The 18,497-nt window shown below is 41.1% G+C and overlaps 1 protein-coding gene across 1 annotated transcript in view; it reads left to right on the top strand.

Annotated features, from left to right (window-relative positions):
* Positions 1 to 18,497, top strand: part of aopep (aminopeptidase O (putative)) — a 94,776-nt gene that overhangs the window by 4,541 nt on the left and 71,738 nt on the right. Inside the window, exons 4-6 of the mRNA XM_085294736.1 lie at positions 146 to 398; positions 1,224 to 1,437; positions 1,676 to 1,800. Coding sequence (XP_085150862.1) covers positions 146 to 398; positions 1,224 to 1,437; positions 1,676 to 1,800 — 592 coding nt within the window. The remainder of the gene's footprint in view (positions 1 to 145; positions 399 to 1,223; positions 1,438 to 1,675; positions 1,801 to 18,497) is intronic.

Raw genomic sequence — 18,497 nt, forward strand, 5'->3', positions numbered from 1 at the left:
GTAGTAAAAGCAAAATGGCATTTCAGTTCAGATTTTTCTTCTGTTTCTTTCTCCATGCTGCCAGTCGTCTAAACTCTTTACTACTTCTGTACCTTTGACATTTTTATTTTCTCTCTCTGGCACTTCTTTGGCATTTTCTCTGCAGATTTCTTAACGTGGAATTACTATGTTACAATGCCCATGCCCGCTTCCACCTTCACTTTGGCAGTGGGTCACTGGCAACAAGTCACAGCAGAAATCCCCCCAGAGCTGGAAAAAGGGGTGAGGGACGGGACAGACTGTGGCAAGACTGCCAAACTTGGGCCTGAGTATGGGCAGTGGACTGAGGCTGAGCGTGTGTCTAGACTTGGAAGTTCTTCAAGTGAAGTAGTAAAGGGCTCTCCTCTCCAGACTGGCAGGTATTTTATTAGTTTCCTGTGTTCTTTCCTTCTAGTAGGACCTCTTCTCCAGACTGTTATTAACCTAAGTCTGGCCATTCCACATTCTATGGTCAAACTTTCCTTACACTTCACCAAAAATGGTGCAGGTGAAATTAGGGTGATGAATAGTGTGCAGCACTCAATCAGCTTTTTTATGACAAATGCATAAAGGCTTTCACCATATTACATTAGGTTCAGTGCCCAGCAGAAATTATTGTTGGATAGAAAAACTGAGGCTTACATAAATTTTATAGACATACAGGATATAAAACGCAGGTTGGAGCATTTCGAAAGGGCTGGTTTCCTCTGTGCAGGGCATGGTCGATCTGGGGTCTCCCTTTTGCCGGCCAGCAGGTTGGCAAGTCTGCCAGTGGTTTCCAGTAATTCTCCTCCCCCTCATGGTTGTCCTCCAGCAGCAGCCCACCATAGCCTGCTGCAGGCCCCATGATTCCCCAACTACAAGGAGGGCCTTTATTTTCAGTGAATGGCTTGAAGGAAACTTGGCTGTTGCTTGAAACCCTTGGAACGGTTCTGATGCCGAGGACAGACTTAGTGCTGGATATTGGATTAGAGTCAATGTGATTGCATGTCGGCACTTAGATATTTTTGGGCTCATTGTGGTTTGTGATGTATACTGTCATTTCCATATTTCCACTCCTTTCATTTCAGTGAGACAGTGCACACTGTGCCATGGATGGTTCAGTATTTCAAGGTCCATGTAGTCAAAAAGAAAAAAAAATGGAAATTTAAAAAATGTTGTTATTAGCCTTTGGTTAAACTTTTCTTTCCTGTTTTCTTCTACAGCAGGGACCAGACTACCTGCGTAGACTCTGCATTCTGTTACTCTTCCCTTGAGGATGAGGGACTCTCTGTAACTGATTATTCAGGCATGGTGGATGACGGCATTTCTTGTTCCCATGGCGACTACCCTTGCCGATTTACTGAGCGGTCGGCTTGGTCCCAGCGGGTGATTCCACACCGTGTATTTAGCCCTGCCTGCCTTCTGCAAAAGGCCCAGGTGGGTTCTGACAAAGAGCCACTGAGAGTTGTGCTAATTAAATTTTGTATGATTAAAGGAGACGGCATCAGTTGACGTTTGTGTCACTGTGTCAGAGGTTTTCAACTACCATCTCTTGGCACCCTGGTAAACATATTAGACTGTATTTCCATGGGGAGCGGTTAAAAAAAATCCTTATCATTTAAATATGTGAGCTATAATAACATTTCTTTGCTTTTGGTTTGTTTCCCTTTTGCAGATGGGAGTCCTTAAGCTGTTGCCTCAATGTTTGGCTGCAGCCCATGCTGTTCTGGGGGTGCACCCCTTTCCCCGACTTGATGTTCTCATTGTCCCAGCAGGGTTCTCAAGTCTGGGAATGGCCAGGTAATGACATCTATGTTTTTGTTAAGAGGTTGCAAGGAGTAGATTATAAAGAAATGCTGGAACGAGAGAAAAAATACTAGTGAACAGGACTACAGGTTTAAAATTAATACAGGGAGTGCAGAATTATTAGGCAAATGAGTATTTTGTCCACATCATCCTCTTCATGCATGTTGTCTTACTCCAAGCTGTATAGGCTCGAAAGCCTACTACCAATTAAGCATATTAGGTGATGTGCATCTCTGTAATGAGAAGGGGTGTGGTCTAATGACATCAACACCCTATATCAGGTGTGCATAATTATTAGGCAACGTCCTTTCCTTTGGCAAAATGGGTCAAAAGAAGGACTTGACAGGCTCAGAAAAGTCAAAAATAGTGAGATATCTTGCAGAGGGATGCAGCAGTCTCAAAATTGCAAAGCTTCTGAAGCGTGATCATCGAACAATCAAGCGTTTCATTCAAAATAGTCAACAGGGTCGCAAGAAGCGTGTGGAAAAACCAAGGCGCAAAATAACTGCCCATGAACTGAGAAAAGTCAAGCGTGCAGCTGCCAAGATGCCACTTGCCACCAGTTTGGCCATATTTCAGAGCTGCAACATCACTGGAGTGCCCAAAAGCACAAGGTGTGCAATACTCAGAGACATGGCCAAGGTAAGAAAGGCTGAAAGACGACCACCACTGAACAAGACACACAAGCTGAAACGTCAAGACTGGGCCAAGAAATATCTCAAGACTGGTTTTTCTAAGGTTTTATGGACTGATGAAATGAGAGTGAGTCTTGATGGGCCAGATGGATGGGCCCGTGGCTGGATTGGTAAAGGGCAGAGAGCTCCAGTCCGACTCAGACGCCCGCAAGGTGGAGGTGGAGTACTGGTTTGGGCTGGTATCATCAGAGATGAGCTTGTGGGGCCTTTTCGGGTTGAGGATGGAGTCAAGCTCAACTCCCAGTCCTACTGCCAGTTTCTGGAAGACACCTTCTTCAAGCAGTGGTACAGGAAGAAGTCTGCATCCTTCAAGAAAAACATGATTTTCATGCAGGACAATGCTCCATCACACGCGTCCAAGTACTCCACAGCGTGGCTGGCAAGAAAGGGTATAAAAGAAGAAAAACTAATGACATGGCCACCTTGTTCACCTGATCTGAACCCCATTGAGAGCCTGTGGTCCATCATCAAATGTGAGATTTACAAGGAGGGAAAACAGTACACCTCTCTGAACAGTGTCTGGGAGGCTGTGGTTGCTGCTGCTGCAATGTTGATGGTGAACAGATCAAAACACTGACAGAATCCATGGATGGCAGGCTTTTGAGTGTCCTTGCAAAGAAAGGTGGCTATATTGGTCGCTGATTTGTTTTTGTTTTGTTTTTGAATGTCAGAAATGTATATTTGTGAATGTGGAGATGTTATATTGGTTTCACTGGTAAAAATAAATAATTGAAATGGGTATATATTTGTTTTTTGTTAAGTTGCCTAATAATTATGCACAGTAATAGTCACCTGCACACACAGATACCCCCCTAAAATAGCTCAAACTAAAAACTACTTCCAAAAACATTCAGCTTTGATATTAATGAGTTTTTTGGGTTCATTGAGAACATGGTTGTTGTTCAATAATAACATTATTCCTCAAAAATACAACTTGCCTAATAATTCTGCACTCCCTGTAGAAGTAAACTGTGAGGTGTTTGTTAGTTGTACAGCGAGTTGATGATGAAGAATTTATACTCTGCTAGTCGTTTTCATGTTTGCTTGTGGGTCCTCCAGTTTCCTTTCACGGTCAAAAGATTTGTTTGTTAGTGTAACTGTTAATTCTTTGACTGGCCAGTGAGTGAAGAAAAGCACTATATAGTACTGTGCTAAAGTCTTGAGCCACTCCTCATTTCTTTATATTTTGGTTACAAGAAGAAGACTGTCTTTTATGTTTTTTAAGAGCAGTCGTTCTCCAGGTTTTCTGAAGGTCTTTTTACAGTTTGTCTTTGGACACTGGCTGCTTTTTAACTCATTTGCAGTCCAGTCCTTGTACCTGAACATTTAAAAAAAAAAGAAGAAAAAGAGGTGGCCTAAAAACTAAATACAACAGTTAAATATCATCTGTCATTGTTTAGGGCTGCATTTGAAAATTGATGGAATTGTGAATGCAGAAAAGTACTGTCCAATTTTGATCCACCATGCAATACCATCTGTAAAGCATGTGATTGGGAACTGCTTAATGTTTCAGCAATGATCCCAAACATAATCCTGACATAGCAAAAACACTCAATGAACCACTATCAGTCATGGATTGGCCTCCAGAGCCCTCATTCAAGACGCCTGGGGAACTATTCCTGATGACTACTTAAAGAAATGAGAAGAAATCCTGACTAAGAGTTCAGGTTGCATTAAAGAATAAAGGTGGTCATACCAAATATTGACTTTCAGTCTTGTTAGAACTGAACAATCTCAGCTTTTGAGTTATGTACTATATTTCCATGCTTGTCTGCACATGTTTTAATAAACCGCTTTCACCAGTTTACTCCAATTTCCATCAAAGGTCTTTTATTACAGCTTTTTTAAACTTATAACATTTGATTGGTTGACCACCTAGGAGCAGCAGAAACAACCTGTCAACACAGAAATGTCACACTGCTTCTCTGTAGTTCCTTTTTTACTTTCACAAGTTGCAAAACAAAGTTATTCGAGTAAAGTTGTTTGCTCACTAATGGTTGGTAGTTCTTTTGCAGAAGTTTCTTGATTTCTTCAACAATTAGCAGAATAATGCCGAAAAGCTGCAGAGGGGAACTGAAAGGTTGGGATTTACACAAGTGGATACTGTAGTCATACAGTATGATCCCCTGTTAATGTAAAAGAATATTATAGCAGTTATTTGGTTTCAGCGGAGTATTTTTTACTGTCATTTAATCTAGGTGTACGCAGACCAATCTATGGACGGCCATGTAAAAACTTGTGAAGAAACATCAAAGATTTCCCACAGCAAAGCGACAATCAAGCACTTGTTTTTTTAACTTCAACCTGCTGCTTCTGTTTTGGTTTCTACAGGCAAAGTGTTTCAGGGTTGCATGATTAATGGCACACTCCACATTTCGAAACCCCCTCGCTCTTTCTTAATCTTTTCTGTGGAGATCCTCCACATACGAATTCTTTCTGAATTAAAGACTCCAGCTTTAAACTTTGTTCAATCACTTGTCATCCCTCCTTTGTGCCCCCACATAACTGCTTCCAGCACGGGCCTGCAGGAGTTATGACTCGCATATGCATGGTGCTTAAAAAATGATGTAATTGTGTGGTGTTGTTGTCTTTTTAAGCAGGAAACATTAAAATAGCTATATTAAAGCAAATAAAAAGACTAACACAGAGTTTCAAAGAAGACTTCAGCCTCTTTACTAAGCATCTCCTTAAACCCCTTTTTCCTTACACTCTCCTCCTTATTCGTTGTCCATTAATTTGCCCTCGACTATTCTTTACTTTTTCTGTTCCCTCCCTTCCCTCATCCTGTTTCCAAAACTCAGAAACTCACCACCTCTTTTTGCCTCCATTCACTTTTCCATTCCAAACAGCTATTTCCTGAGATTTTTTCCAAAATTGTTATTCCAATTCTTTTTCACATAATTTAACCTTGGTGCTTTTTTCCCCTTGTTTCTTTTTTTCTTTCTTCCTTTGTTTTTCTTCTTGAACTCACAAGGCCGAGCCTGTGTGACTGAAAGGACCATACTAGGGATATCCCCTCTAACTGACATCATCATCAGTCAATAGGCTGCTCTGTTGCATCTTTGTTTTTTCCAGGATGTTTCAGGTGGTCCTTAGCCTCTCCAACTTACACTAGACCTGTGTGTATTTATGTTTTTATGCAGGGTTAGTAGTGGAGGTCTGGAGGCTGATGGGTGGTCACGAAGCCACAGGATGACAGATTTATTGTTTTGGACGCTATAGATAATAACCCTTCATGTATTTATTTCCTCTTCACCCTCAGCTTGTGTCTGTCCTTAGATCTGTTCCCCGTGCTCCATTTCCATATTTATTCTCCTTTTATTAGCTTAGTCTCCCCCCCTTTTTTTTGTAATCCTTGTGTTCTGAAAATCAGATGTGTCCTGCTTCTGTCACATCTTTACCCTTCACTGCTTCTCTTTTCATCCCCCGACTTTCTGTTACTCTCTTTGCTCTCGTAATATTGCTCGATCTTCAAGGCTACTGTGTTTGTCGTCCTTGTCTTTCCTCTCCACTTGTGTGGTTGATCACATTTCGTGCCCTTGGGCATTCCCCAGAAGTCATAGTTTCATATTTTCTCTACATTCTTTAGGCTGTGTATGACATCTTTATAGATACAGCTGATTGCATCTAGTAGCCTTATAAGTTAAGCAAAACTTGGATATTAAAGTAAATTCAAGGTGATGAATGTTTGGGCCTTTAAAAAAACTATTCTAATTAAGTAAGCTGATCAGGGTGGTCGGTAAGCATCCTAGTGTCTGCGGTTTACAACCACAGTCTCTCTTTCTCTCTCCATCTGCTTTTATCCTCCCCTCTTTTACACTGCTATAGAAAAAGTGCCCCAGACAGGATATGAGCTCATACCTGGTTATGTAGTCTGCGTGATTTGCTGACGGTGTAGCAAAGTGTGGTCTTAATCAGAGCTATTTTAAGCAACAAAGCGGGACAAACGGGCAACAGAACAGACCTCATTCTCTACTTTGCATTTTTTTTAGTCTCTTTTTATCCAAAAACCCAGCGGTCTTTCATCCATGGAAAACATTCTTGCCCCCATCTTGTGAAAATGTGTCTCCCTGCTGTATTTATTTTGAATGGACATCAAGTGCTGACACTGAGGCTGTTCTGCCGTGGTTGTTGTTTGACGGATGTTTTCTTTTCCTTATGAGGATGGCTCCCAGGCACTTATCCCCTTTTCTCTGGCTGCTTAGGCTCCAGTTAGCTGCAAATGACAGAAGAGATTTAGGGCCTTCATTAAGCTTCAGACAGCACCTGCACTGACTCCCTATAAAACTCTGCATAGTTCTCAACCCAGTGTCAGACAACTGCATCCTCCCTTCAATGTTGGTGGTTCAGTCGTGGATGCCTCAACACATAACCGCAGGGTTGTGCTATAGAAAGGCTGGGAGGTCAACCAAAATGGAAGAGCAGATTGAGATGGAGATGAGAGAGACATGAAGAGGGTAAAGGCGGGGTTCACAACAGGCCAGCAGACCCCCAGGATGTGGGAGAGGATGTGTGGATTATTCCCAGCAACAAAAGCCATTAGCCCCTGGAAAGACTTCAGAGACTGGTGCTATTTAATCTAGAGATTGGGAGGTATGAGGGCCCCATTTGTTGGGATCAAGCCAAGCGCAGTTTTTGTGCAGTGCCCCAGTGGAAACAGCAGGAGCGGAGGGGCTATGGACCAGGGAGCTGTGGCAAGAAGGCATAAACCTGTTGTAGTGTGATACTGAGAAGAGAGGGGAGAGGCGAAGCAGGGGAGGAATCACAGTGGCGTGAAGTTTTTATACTGAGATACGAAAGGGAGGGCAGGAAACTGAAGATTAAGAAGTCAAGTAAGGGCATGTCTGGACTCAAAGGCTGTACCACGTATGCTGTGTACCCACGAGGCTCTATGATTCACACACACAAAGCACTAGACTTGTGAAAATGTAGCTTTAAAGATATGAAGCCAGCAGCTCAAAGTATTTCCATAAGACTTTTTTTGTTTGTATTTTGTGCAACAATTTGGGTTCAAAAGCGTTGCAGGAGTTGTTGAGTTATGAACAGCCTGCTACCAGCATCCTGTACAGTACATACAAAACAGGATCATCTATTGCCTATTTGTATGTATTCCTGTTGTCTTCATGGCTGTTTCTTCAACAAACCAAGCTTTGACATACATTGTAGAGACACCGATGTGTTACCTCTCCCCATGTTATTAGTACAACCTTTAAGGCACTGAAGAGCCGATAAGGGAGAGGAAGACAAATACATGGTTAACCATTTATAGAGGAGTGTGGAGATGGATGAAGAGATGTCTGGGTTACAGTCAGTGAGCACATTAGGGGAATCCCTTAAAGTTAATTTGGCATCCAGTCAGGATAAAAAGTTCATTGTTCTGAGTGATTGAAGGACATGAGAATGGTGTAAACTAATGCCCTGAATATGATTGGAGTGGTCGTATTAAACCTTGCACTCTTTATTGAAAGCTCTGTATATATATATATATGTGTGTGTGTGTGTGTGTGTGTGTGTGTGTGTGCGCGCGGGCATTTGTACAGTGTTTTTCATTTTTTACCTTTCTTAGGTCATACTGTTTTTTCTCTCTTTGTTTTACAATTTGAATCTGTAATCTCTTCATAGCATCACAGTCACGTCATTTCTGACTGGGAGTGACAGGAAGGGCACGGCATTTCCTCTCACTCTTTGAAGCTGACGTCTGTGTATCCCAGAGTGCTGGCTTGACTTGCAGGCCTAATCTAAGATCAGCGTGCCCAAAAGAAGACATGTCTGACATCCCTTGGAGAGCTTCCGCACAAGCGTTGAAATGCGCCTTTTCACTAGTGTGGGTGATGTGGGTTTTGTTTTGCTTCAGTGTAGACAGGCAGATTCCTGTTCTCGTGTGTGTGTGTGAGTGTATGAATGTGTGCATTGTTCAAATAATGGAACAAGGATGTGTATTTACTGTACTGGCATGACGTCAGAGGAGACCTACACAGATGATGTGTAGGTTTGGACATTAAATGAGCCAGATCAATGTGCAGTACTTTGTTGCTGCTGTTGGCGTATTTTTGTTTATCTATTTATTTATTTAATGACAGGGAAAGCATGCCCCACATTCTCATATGAATGGCAAAAACTCCAGCATTACGTTTAACTTAATCCTTAATATATCTTACTTATTCTTGTTATTTAAACCATATATTTAGTTACAAAATAGCAAAAAGACTAAAAAAATGAAATGTTGAAAATGAGACCACTAATTGTATTGTGAAAAATATATTTTTATTTGTATTGAATTTCAATTTGATGACAGCAGTGTCTTGACAGGAGACTGACATATGTGCGTCAATCGCAAAAAATGTGAAACATCTCAAGACTAGAGGAAATGGTCATCGAAGACTAGACCTGTTGAAGGGGAGGATGAATGAACTTGTGATCTTGTTGCCTTTAAAATGGTTGCTTTGAAGAAAGGGATCGGGTCTGTGACTACTTGCAGGCAGTTGCCATTTGAAAACAACTTTTGTGAGTGAAATGCATTAAGTCATGACTGACTTGTGGAGGCAGTCTTCCACCATCCTACTGTCAGTTTGCAATTACAGTTTGTAGCTGTCTAAAAAATCTACATGCAGAAATTAACTGACAGAAATAAAGCCATAAATGTATACATTTGAATTAGAAACTTCTCCACAAATAGTGCCATAGCTGCTGCTGGAAGCTTATTAAATGCAGAAGACATAGGCATTTAGCAACTTTGCTTTTGTATATGAATATAACCAGAATAAAACCAGCTGTAGGGCAATAGGGTACTCAGATCGTTGAGTGCCATGTTGCAAAGAGATGTGCCGCTGATTTGTTGCACTCATCGGCACAGACTGACTCCGATTGATTACGATGTGTTAGCAATATGTCTGCATTTATAGATTAGACAACAACTATTTGCAAACCTTTACCAATCTGTCATTGAGTGATTAAGTCAGTCTGAGTCAGACCATGATTGTTTGGAGACAAGTTTTCTCCTAAAAGTTGGCCTGTGGAGTTGCTCTTTGATCGAAAAGTGGTCACCCAGAATTTGAGAGTGTTGCACAGTCGGCCTCTCTGTGATGTGACGGAGAGAAAGAGATTATTCAGCAACGGTGTAAATAGAAAGACTGTGGAGGCGATGCAGTATAGAGTATAGAAATTTAAGGATCATGCTTCTCAGCCAAATTGAAGTTTGAGAAGTTTGTCATCATCGGTGCAGAAAGATTGAAGTAATCCAGAGAAATCTCTGTATACAGGGAATCAGACTGAGAAGTCTCAATCTCAGGATAGTCCCCATCAAAAGCAAAACACGTTACACAATTGCAAGCTAAAATTCATGCAAAAATAAAAACAGATATAACAAGATCTTACAATGTTGCCATCCTCGCTGCAAGCTGGTTCATTTAAAAACTGAAGGAAGATGTAAAATCGTCCTGCGGTCTTCCAAATCTAAATTTGTGTTTTTTGATATTGCTGATGGATAAATACTGTTTGTTAAGGAGAGGGATTATCTGGCTAGTTATCAGAGTGCACTTCAAGAGCTGTGATTCATGACGGCATGGGGTGTATGAGTTCATGTGGCATGAGTTGAATGAATTTGCACATCTGTCATTGAGTAACATATTGTGTGATTATATTTAGATGATGTCCTTTCCATGGAAAGCCTTGTTTATTTAAGCAAGAAAATACCAAATGACAGCAGCATGGCTGTAGTAAACAGGTCTGGCAATTAAGCTGACCTGCCTGCAGTACAGATCTGCCTCCTACTGAGAACATTCGGTGCATTATGAAATAAAAAATCCTGCAAAGGAAATTTCAGCCTGAGATCCAGGAACATGTGAGTCCGAGAGATCATTTAGTTTTCAAAACTTCCATTTAAGCGTATATTTTGTTAACATTTTACACAAAGTCCCATCTTTTTTAATCAACAGAGTTGTATTTTACACCGCTCCCTCCTCGTAGAGATGGGCTGCCTTAAGAAATGGGAGGAAAATGTTCAAGTAGTTAAACTGCTTGTTCCACTTGCAGTACAGCCAAACTAGGCAGCCATATAACTGTCACAGCCACAGCTGAAAATTATGACTGGTGTATACCTCTTGACCTCTTAGGCAGTAGAGGATTTTCAGCCTGACTTCAGTTGATTGCATTGTTTGTTTATGGCCTAGCAGGAAGTTACATTGGCGATCGGTCCCCGTTGTGAGGAAGTAGGGAGCTGTAGTGCCGGGGGGAGTTGGTACCCTCTGGAATAAAGTGCTCTCATTATAAGCCACATTCACCCATTTTCCACACATTTAAGCAGCACTTTATTCTGTGCTTTTACACACTGATGAATGCATGATAGACAATTCAGGTTTAAGCAGAGTAGACTGGCTAGAGCTGGTGCCCTGGACTGAACCTCTCATTTGACGATCACTGTTTTTATTACTGTTTATTGTTGTTTTTTGAGTCTCTTTTTGATTAAGATGACTAGTAAATCTAAAATCTTAACCATGAATGAATTATTAGCGGTAAATTTCTCCAGCTTTATTTTCATGAAATGGTTGTTTGGAACAAAAGAAATGATTTCAACAATGTGACCAGGACTAATGGGATGAATCTCACAAAACTAACAGCTTTGGAAAAACAAAGCTGATCATTAAGGAAAGATCATTAACTTTGAGGAAAGGCATGCTGCTCGTTACCATCTTACATGATAAACAAATGAAATGCAACAGCAGAGCACAAAATGCAAATTAAAATGTTAAGATGTTAATCTTATTCTGTCCTAGTTTCCAGTATCTGCCTCAGTCTTTTGCCTCATTGCCAATGATTTCCTACCCTTTTGCACCCTTGCTAAATTGCACCTCCTGCCATCTTGTTAAGCTGTGCCATTCCCCCTTCTCTCTCTCTTCCTCCTCTCACTGTTTGTTCCCCAGTCTTCCCACTGCTTGTCCTTCCCTCTTCCTTCTGAGATCTCAGAGGATTTCTTGCCTTTCTGCTCTCCTCTCCAGTTTGATCTGCAGAGTAACTCTAGAAGTGTGTGATACAGACCTGCTCTTTCAGGAGACAACTAGGGGTTCAGGGTTGGGAGGGGAAAATGTGGGGGTTGGATTTTCTGGCACAGAAGACAGCTGTTAATCAAATAGTCAAGGATGAGGTGTTTCTTTCTTCCCACCTTGAGTGGATCTCCCTTTCGTCAATGGGCCTCACAAAAGAGCCAAGGGAGTCGGAGGAAAAAGCCAGCTCTGCATGCCTGCACCTGGACAGAAGGAGAGGGAGTGTTTTATGCATGCTTTTAAAGTGATTGCAAGTAGTTAAGACTTTTAGTTTCCCTTGCTGGTCTACTTACTTCGTGCTGAAAACACAGGCAGTTTCAAAGGTGACAGCCTGTTCTATCTGTCTCCCTTTGGCTCTTTGTTTCTTTTTCTTGGTCAGGACTTCCTCTTAATGCTGATAGCAGTGTACAGCTTAGCAAGTGTCTTGTTATTGCAAGAATATTCCTTTCTAGTTATCTCGAGCCTCTCAGCTTCCCTTCCGCCCCTGTATATGAGTTTATCTGTGCTGCTACACTATCTAATCACAACTGAAGCATCCACCTTTTTAACTCTTTTTCTGCTTGACAGGAGAGCGCCCCACATTATGTTGTGAACATGCAGGTGGTTTTTTTCTGCAGGAGTGAACCTGAAACAATTTATTTACAGTACTTGTTGAATTTTACATTATGACCTAAATGTCCTGCTCCTTCTCGGGCAATATTTGTGCTTTTATGTTCATCATAGAATGATCGATGATCGACGGTGTGCTTCTTTAGACTGTCCTCAGATGGGAACCTGCTGGCAACAGCTGGCATATAGTACTACATTTAACAGTAACACAGACACACTGTGCCATAACTCTGGATTAGAGGCTTTAGCAAGACAGGCCTGTCACGGCATACCCATTCTGTTAACGAATGGATGAGTCCAGTGGACCCATTCCCTCGAGTGATGGATGGGTCCATTGTATGGCATAGGGGACAATGGAGCTGATCTTGGTGTGCGTCCTCAGGCGTGTGTGTTAGTGGAACCCAGAGGCTGGGGGTAATTTCATTCTGGGCAAAGCCAGACAGTTTAATGTCCGTGGGTCCTCTGTGCTGAACTGACCAAAATGAGACATTTGAATCAAAGTGCTGTGAAATATCCCTGGTAATGCTTCTCATGTGTCGCTTTGCTTTTAGCCTCAGGGACTGGCTGCACTCTCAGTTGGTCTGTTAGTTGTCGTTGTCATGCTAGCAGCATGAAGCTGTGTACAGCGGTGTGTAAGTCTCTCTGGTCAGTCCACCATTTTGATCAAGACATGTCAATTATATGTTTTTGGAAATTCAGAACATGCTTTCTTGCTTTGTTGATCCTTGAGCAAGTTCAAATTTCACCCATGAGAATATTTCAATAAGACTTACTGGAGGTTGGATTTTCTTATGAACATTAAGGGTTTACTACAGGGGTTGACTACAAATCAAGATGATGCCCTTTTTCTTCTTCACTGTTTTATTTTCAAGTATCTTTTAGTGAAATACACTCAACAAAAATATAAACGCAACACCTTTGTTACTGCTCCCATTCCCCATGGGATGGACGTAGAGACCTAAAATTCATTCCAGATACACAATATAACCATCCCTCCCAAACAGTGGTCACAAATCAGTCCAAATGTGTGGTAGTGGGCACATCTGCCATATTGAGATAATCCATCCCACCTCACAGGTGTGCCACATCAGGATGCTGATCTGACATCATGAGTAGTGCACAGGTGTACCTCAGACTGCCCACAACAAAAGGCCACCCTGGAATGTGCAGTTTTGTCTCACAGCAAAATGCCACAGATGCCACAAGCAATGAGGGAGCGTGCAATTGGCATGCTGACAGCAGGAATGTCAACCAGATCTGTCGCCCGTGCATTGAATGTTCATTTCTCAACCATAAGCCGTCTCCACAGGCGTTTCAGAGAATATGGCAGCACATCCAACTAGCCTCACAACCGCAGACCTCGTGTAACCACACCAGCCCAGGACCTCCACATCCAGCAGGTTCACCTCCAAGATCGTCTGAGACCAGCCACCCAGACAGCTGCTGGAACAATTGGTTTGCACAACCAAACAATTTCTGCACAAACTGTCAGAAACCGTCTCAGGGACGCTCAACTGCATGCCCGTCGTCCTCATCGGGGTCTTGACCTGACTCCAGCTCGTCGCCGTAACAGACTTGTGTGGGCAAATGCTCACATTCGATGGCGTCTGGCACGTTGGAGAGGTGTGCGCTTCACGGATGAATCATGGTTCACATTGTTCAGGGCAGATGGCAGCTGAGAATGTCCCAGTTCTTGCATGGCCAGCATACTCACTGGACATGTCACCCATTGAGAATGTTCGGGATGTGCTTGACCGGCGTATACGACAGCGTGTACCAGTTCTCACGAATATCCAACAACCTCGCACAGCCATTGAAGTGGAGTGGACCAACATTCCACAATTGACAATCTGATAGACTCCATGCGACGATGTGTTGCACTGCATGAGGCAAATGGTGGTCACACCAGATACTGACCGGTTCTGGGTCCCCAGACCCCCAATAGCGCAAAAAACTGCACATTCCAGGGTGGCCTTTTGTTGTGGGCAGTCTGAGGTACACCTGTGCACTACTCATGATGTCAGATCAGCATCCTGATGTGGCACACCTGTGAGGTGGGATGGATTATCTCAATATAGCAGATGTGCCCACTACCACACATTTGGACTGATTTGTGACCACTGTTTGGGAGGGATGGTTATATTGTGTATCTGGAATGAATTTTAGGTCTCTACGTCCATCCCATGGGGAATGGGAGCAGTAACAAAGGTGTTGCGTTTATATTTTTGTTGAGTGTATTTCGTATTTACAAAATTTTAGTAAATTCTAAATTGGCATGGCTGCAGCTCTTCCTATTAACAACAATGAATCCTAATTTGAGCTACATACATCTGAAAGTTTTTTTTAAATGTTTTTGTCGGTAGTTTGATTTATGCACGAGTTCTCCATAATCTAAGCGATTTAAAGAATAGTTTTTTTTAAGGGTAGTTTTCATCTTATTGTCATTAAATTCCTTGAAAACATCTGAATCAAGAATAGGGTGAGGTTGTTGAGATTAAAACAGATGCATCATATAACCTGTGACATAATCCCCTTTTCAAAGTAATGGCTAAGCCACTCGTGGCTTTACATTTTCATAGGAAATGAAAAATAAATAAAATAAAAGCAGTGACTCATTGACACTTTCAAACATAAATGAAATTGCAGTATATAAGTCAAAAGCAGAGTTTTTCTAACAAACAGTTCTAATCCTAATAATTCTACCTTGAAAGAGAATATTTGGTGTGACCACCTTTATTTCACAGCACTGCCTGAACTCTTTTAGACAGGTTTTCTTCCAATTCTTTAAAGTAGTCTTCAGGAAAAGTTCTCCAGTCTTGAAGAACATTTTAGGCTTTTCATTGGATGTTCTTTGCCTTTTTTTCCCTTTTCTCTCATGAATGTTGAAATCCAGGCTCTGGGAATTCCAGTTCCATTTCTATCCAGGTGTGCTTTTACTACATTCGCACTGTGTTTGGGATCATTGTCATGCTGAAAAATGATGCTGTTACCAATCAGATGTTTTACAGATGGTATTGAATGGTGGATCAAACTCTGATGTTACTTTTCTGTGTTGACAAGATCTCAAACACCACTGGCTGAAATGTAGCTCCAAACCATAACAGAGCCTTCACCGTGTTTTATAGATGGCTATAAACAGTCACTGTTGTACATATCTTCCGATCTTCTCTGTATATGTTGATGGTCATTTGAACTAGAACACTCAAATTTGTATTCATCTCTTCATTAGACCTGTTTCCACTCACTTTCAGTTCAGTGACGCTTCACTGAACAGTAGATGGACCAGTTGAATGTCCAAATATGTCTCTCAAATATGTCCTAGTAAGGGCATTACTTTCAGAGGAAACACTTTTTAAGGAACCAGTGCAAAGCATACTGAGATATGCCAAATTTGTGGGTCTTCAGAAATCATCTTGTTGGTGCAGAAATACTATTTTATGTATGCATGGCATTTTTACTAGATTTAACTAAAGGAATTGGAACTAAAATTGTTTTTTAAGACTGCTAGTAACAATGTGCCTAAAGATACAGTTTCTGTTATGTGGAAATACCACACTGGTTCATTGCTTGAAATAGGTGTCTTGTTTATGCTTGAATGAGTCATAGGTCAGTGTTAAGTGGCTTAACAAACAACAAAAGTCATTCCTTTGAAAGTGGTGAAGGACTGGACTGAAACAAAAAAAGAAAAAAAAAACAACTTTGAAAGAAATTCAGAAAGAGCACTATAAATTACAGCAAAGTTTGGTGCCTTGGAAGCAAAGATAATATAAAGAAATAAGGGCTGGCTCAAGACTTTTGCACAGTTCTGTACATGCTGTATCATCGCACTTTTTAAATGGTTTAGGTCTTCAGTAAGAACCACTGCCCCTTTTTCTTCATATATCTCGCCTTGGGATATGCATGTCAAAGTTAACAAGAAATATAACCCTGTATCCTGACCCTAACCCTCGCAAAAGGCCGTGGCCATTCTTTGACGTCGTAAAGATCCAAGAGTGAAAAGAAGCACTGTTACAAACTGAGCATTTAGCATAGTCTGAAGCCTGAGCCTTTTGCTAATACTCATTGTCTGAAAACATGTTGAAAACACCAGAATCAAATACAAGTTAAGGTAAATCGTCCACTTTAAGTCTGAGATGGGCTGGGAAGGTGTCAGGAGGCAGGCCGATCATTGATTGATTTGGCCTCTTTATCACCAACTTTATTGTTCAACCATTCTGCTTTGGATTCAATTTATTTGGGCCACTTTTGTCCTTAGTGTTAAGATCACGAGGTAACAACTATTAATAGTACAGTGCAGTGATTATATTTTCTTTTGTTAGTATATATGTGAAACATAAAACATGTTTCATCTACGCTATAGCCCTCAGTTGCAGTGTTTTGTCTCAAGGGTACGCAGCCTGGTCAGGTGGCAACCCAAACCCTCTGCAGAAAAAAACAGCTCTGCTCGTTGGCTAATTTCACTTCAGTCTCGCCCTAATCCATCTTTCCATTCTGTCAAACACTTCTTATATAGCCTCGGAGCACTGAGTGGTCTCACTTTCCATCTCCTCACTGTCTCATACTCTTACGTTACATAAGATAGAAAAAAAAAAGCAGTCTATTTATTACCCTGCAGGCAAGAAAATGTCTCAAATTATAATTCTGTGAAATAGACTTGTCCTGTCTTTTTCATTAAGGCGGAAGTGGAAGCTAAAAGAGGGTTCTGAGTGCTGTGTGTGAAGAGCGATGGGGTTTGGATGCAAGTAGCTACAGTCATAGAGGAATGTGGGTTATGTCATGTAGGTAAATGTTACGTCAGGCTGACTGACTGATTGGTCTTTAGTGCTCATCAACACATTGTGCATGTCCCTTTTAAATTTATAGAATTGAAGAACAAGCGGATTATTCCTATCTTTGCATTAGCCACACTAGCAAATTTCTCATGTCTAATTTTCCATTAGTTTTGAGTGTATGCCCACAGATTAGTGTTATGTCAAAATTGGTTGAGTGACAGCCGGAGAGTTTGGAAACTTTGACAACAATTTTAAATCAATAAACAGGGACAGAGTATCACTTGGTATAGGAGATACAAATTTTGAGGGCTGGACACGTGCATATCTTGGAAACAATCTTGTCCTTACTGGGAAAGGGACTTGTGCTGTTGTGGAGTTGGTAGCAACTGAAAGTGAATTTCACTCCAATGTTATGTGATATAGTGAGTAATTTAACAAGTAAAATGTGGCATATTACTCTTTCTGTATAATGTCCCTAACACTGAATATAGCAACTTCTGCAGAAGTGTCTCAGATTTGGGTTCAAACATGTGTGAAAAAAGTCCAAGATTTGTTGCCAGCCAATAACTCTCAAGGAGCGATACTGAGACTCATAGAAAAGGGGTTAGAATTAATTAGGTACCAGTGTTATTTTACTTATATTTCAGTAGTTCAGCCCACCAGTCAGAGCAGGCTAAGCTTTATGGTAGCAGAAACTAAACTAGACAGGTGCTAAAGTGGAGTGTTTCAAACTTACGGCTTATTTAGATTTCTGCAGCGAATCTTTGAGGAGCCTATGATGTAATCTGTGTAAGTGGCAGATGCTGTTACTGGCATTCATGCTTTTGTGTGGTGTTTTATGTGTTAATTACATTGTGGTCATGTCCCGGTGTTTTATATCCAGTGCAAGCCATGATAGAAACATATTAAATGCTGGTACTTTTTCCCTCCTGGGTCCCCACTCTTTGTTGTGGTCAGTTTTGGGTTTTTTCTTTTCAATTTTTAGAGGCAAATATACCGTTGTGGTCAGAAGTTTACACACACTCATCATGGGTATGACTCTCATGGTAATTTGGGGCTTTTAATGATTTCTTTGAACTGATCTTTTTCCACTGTTGAATGATTGTACAGCATGCATCTTTAATAGGTTTAAAAAAGAGAGAATTTGCATTACAAGTTTGAATATATTTAGGATTTTCTCCAAGCCACACAGGGTCAAAAGTATACATCACTTTCAGTACTTACTTTTATTAAGAACAATTTAGTAATTTTATTATTTGTATTACCAACTAATAGTTGGTAAATGCTTGTGATAGCCAGAATTATTGCTGATGGCTATTTAACCTGGCAGAATTGGTAGAGTTCATTTATATTGGTTGCTTTTGCGGCACAGACACAGTTTTTACGTATAGTACAGATTTTCAGTAGAGTTAGAGTCATGGCTTTCGGAAGACGATTTCAGAAGCTTCATATTAGACTGTTTCATCCATCCCAAACCTGTTTTGATGTGTGTTTGGAATCATTGTATCCAAGTTTTAACCATCTAGCTGTTGATTTGATGTGAAGTTAAATACTCTGGAGGTAGTCACCTTTACTCC

Source organism: Mchenga conophoros, linkage group LG12, assembly GCF_057382185.1.
Source record: "Mchenga conophoros isolate Kocher_MC1m ecotype Shallow Benthic linkage group LG12, M_conophoros_male_GT1.1, whole genome shotgun sequence".
NCBI lineage: Eukaryota > Metazoa > Chordata > Actinopteri > Cichliformes > Cichlidae > Mchenga > Mchenga conophoros.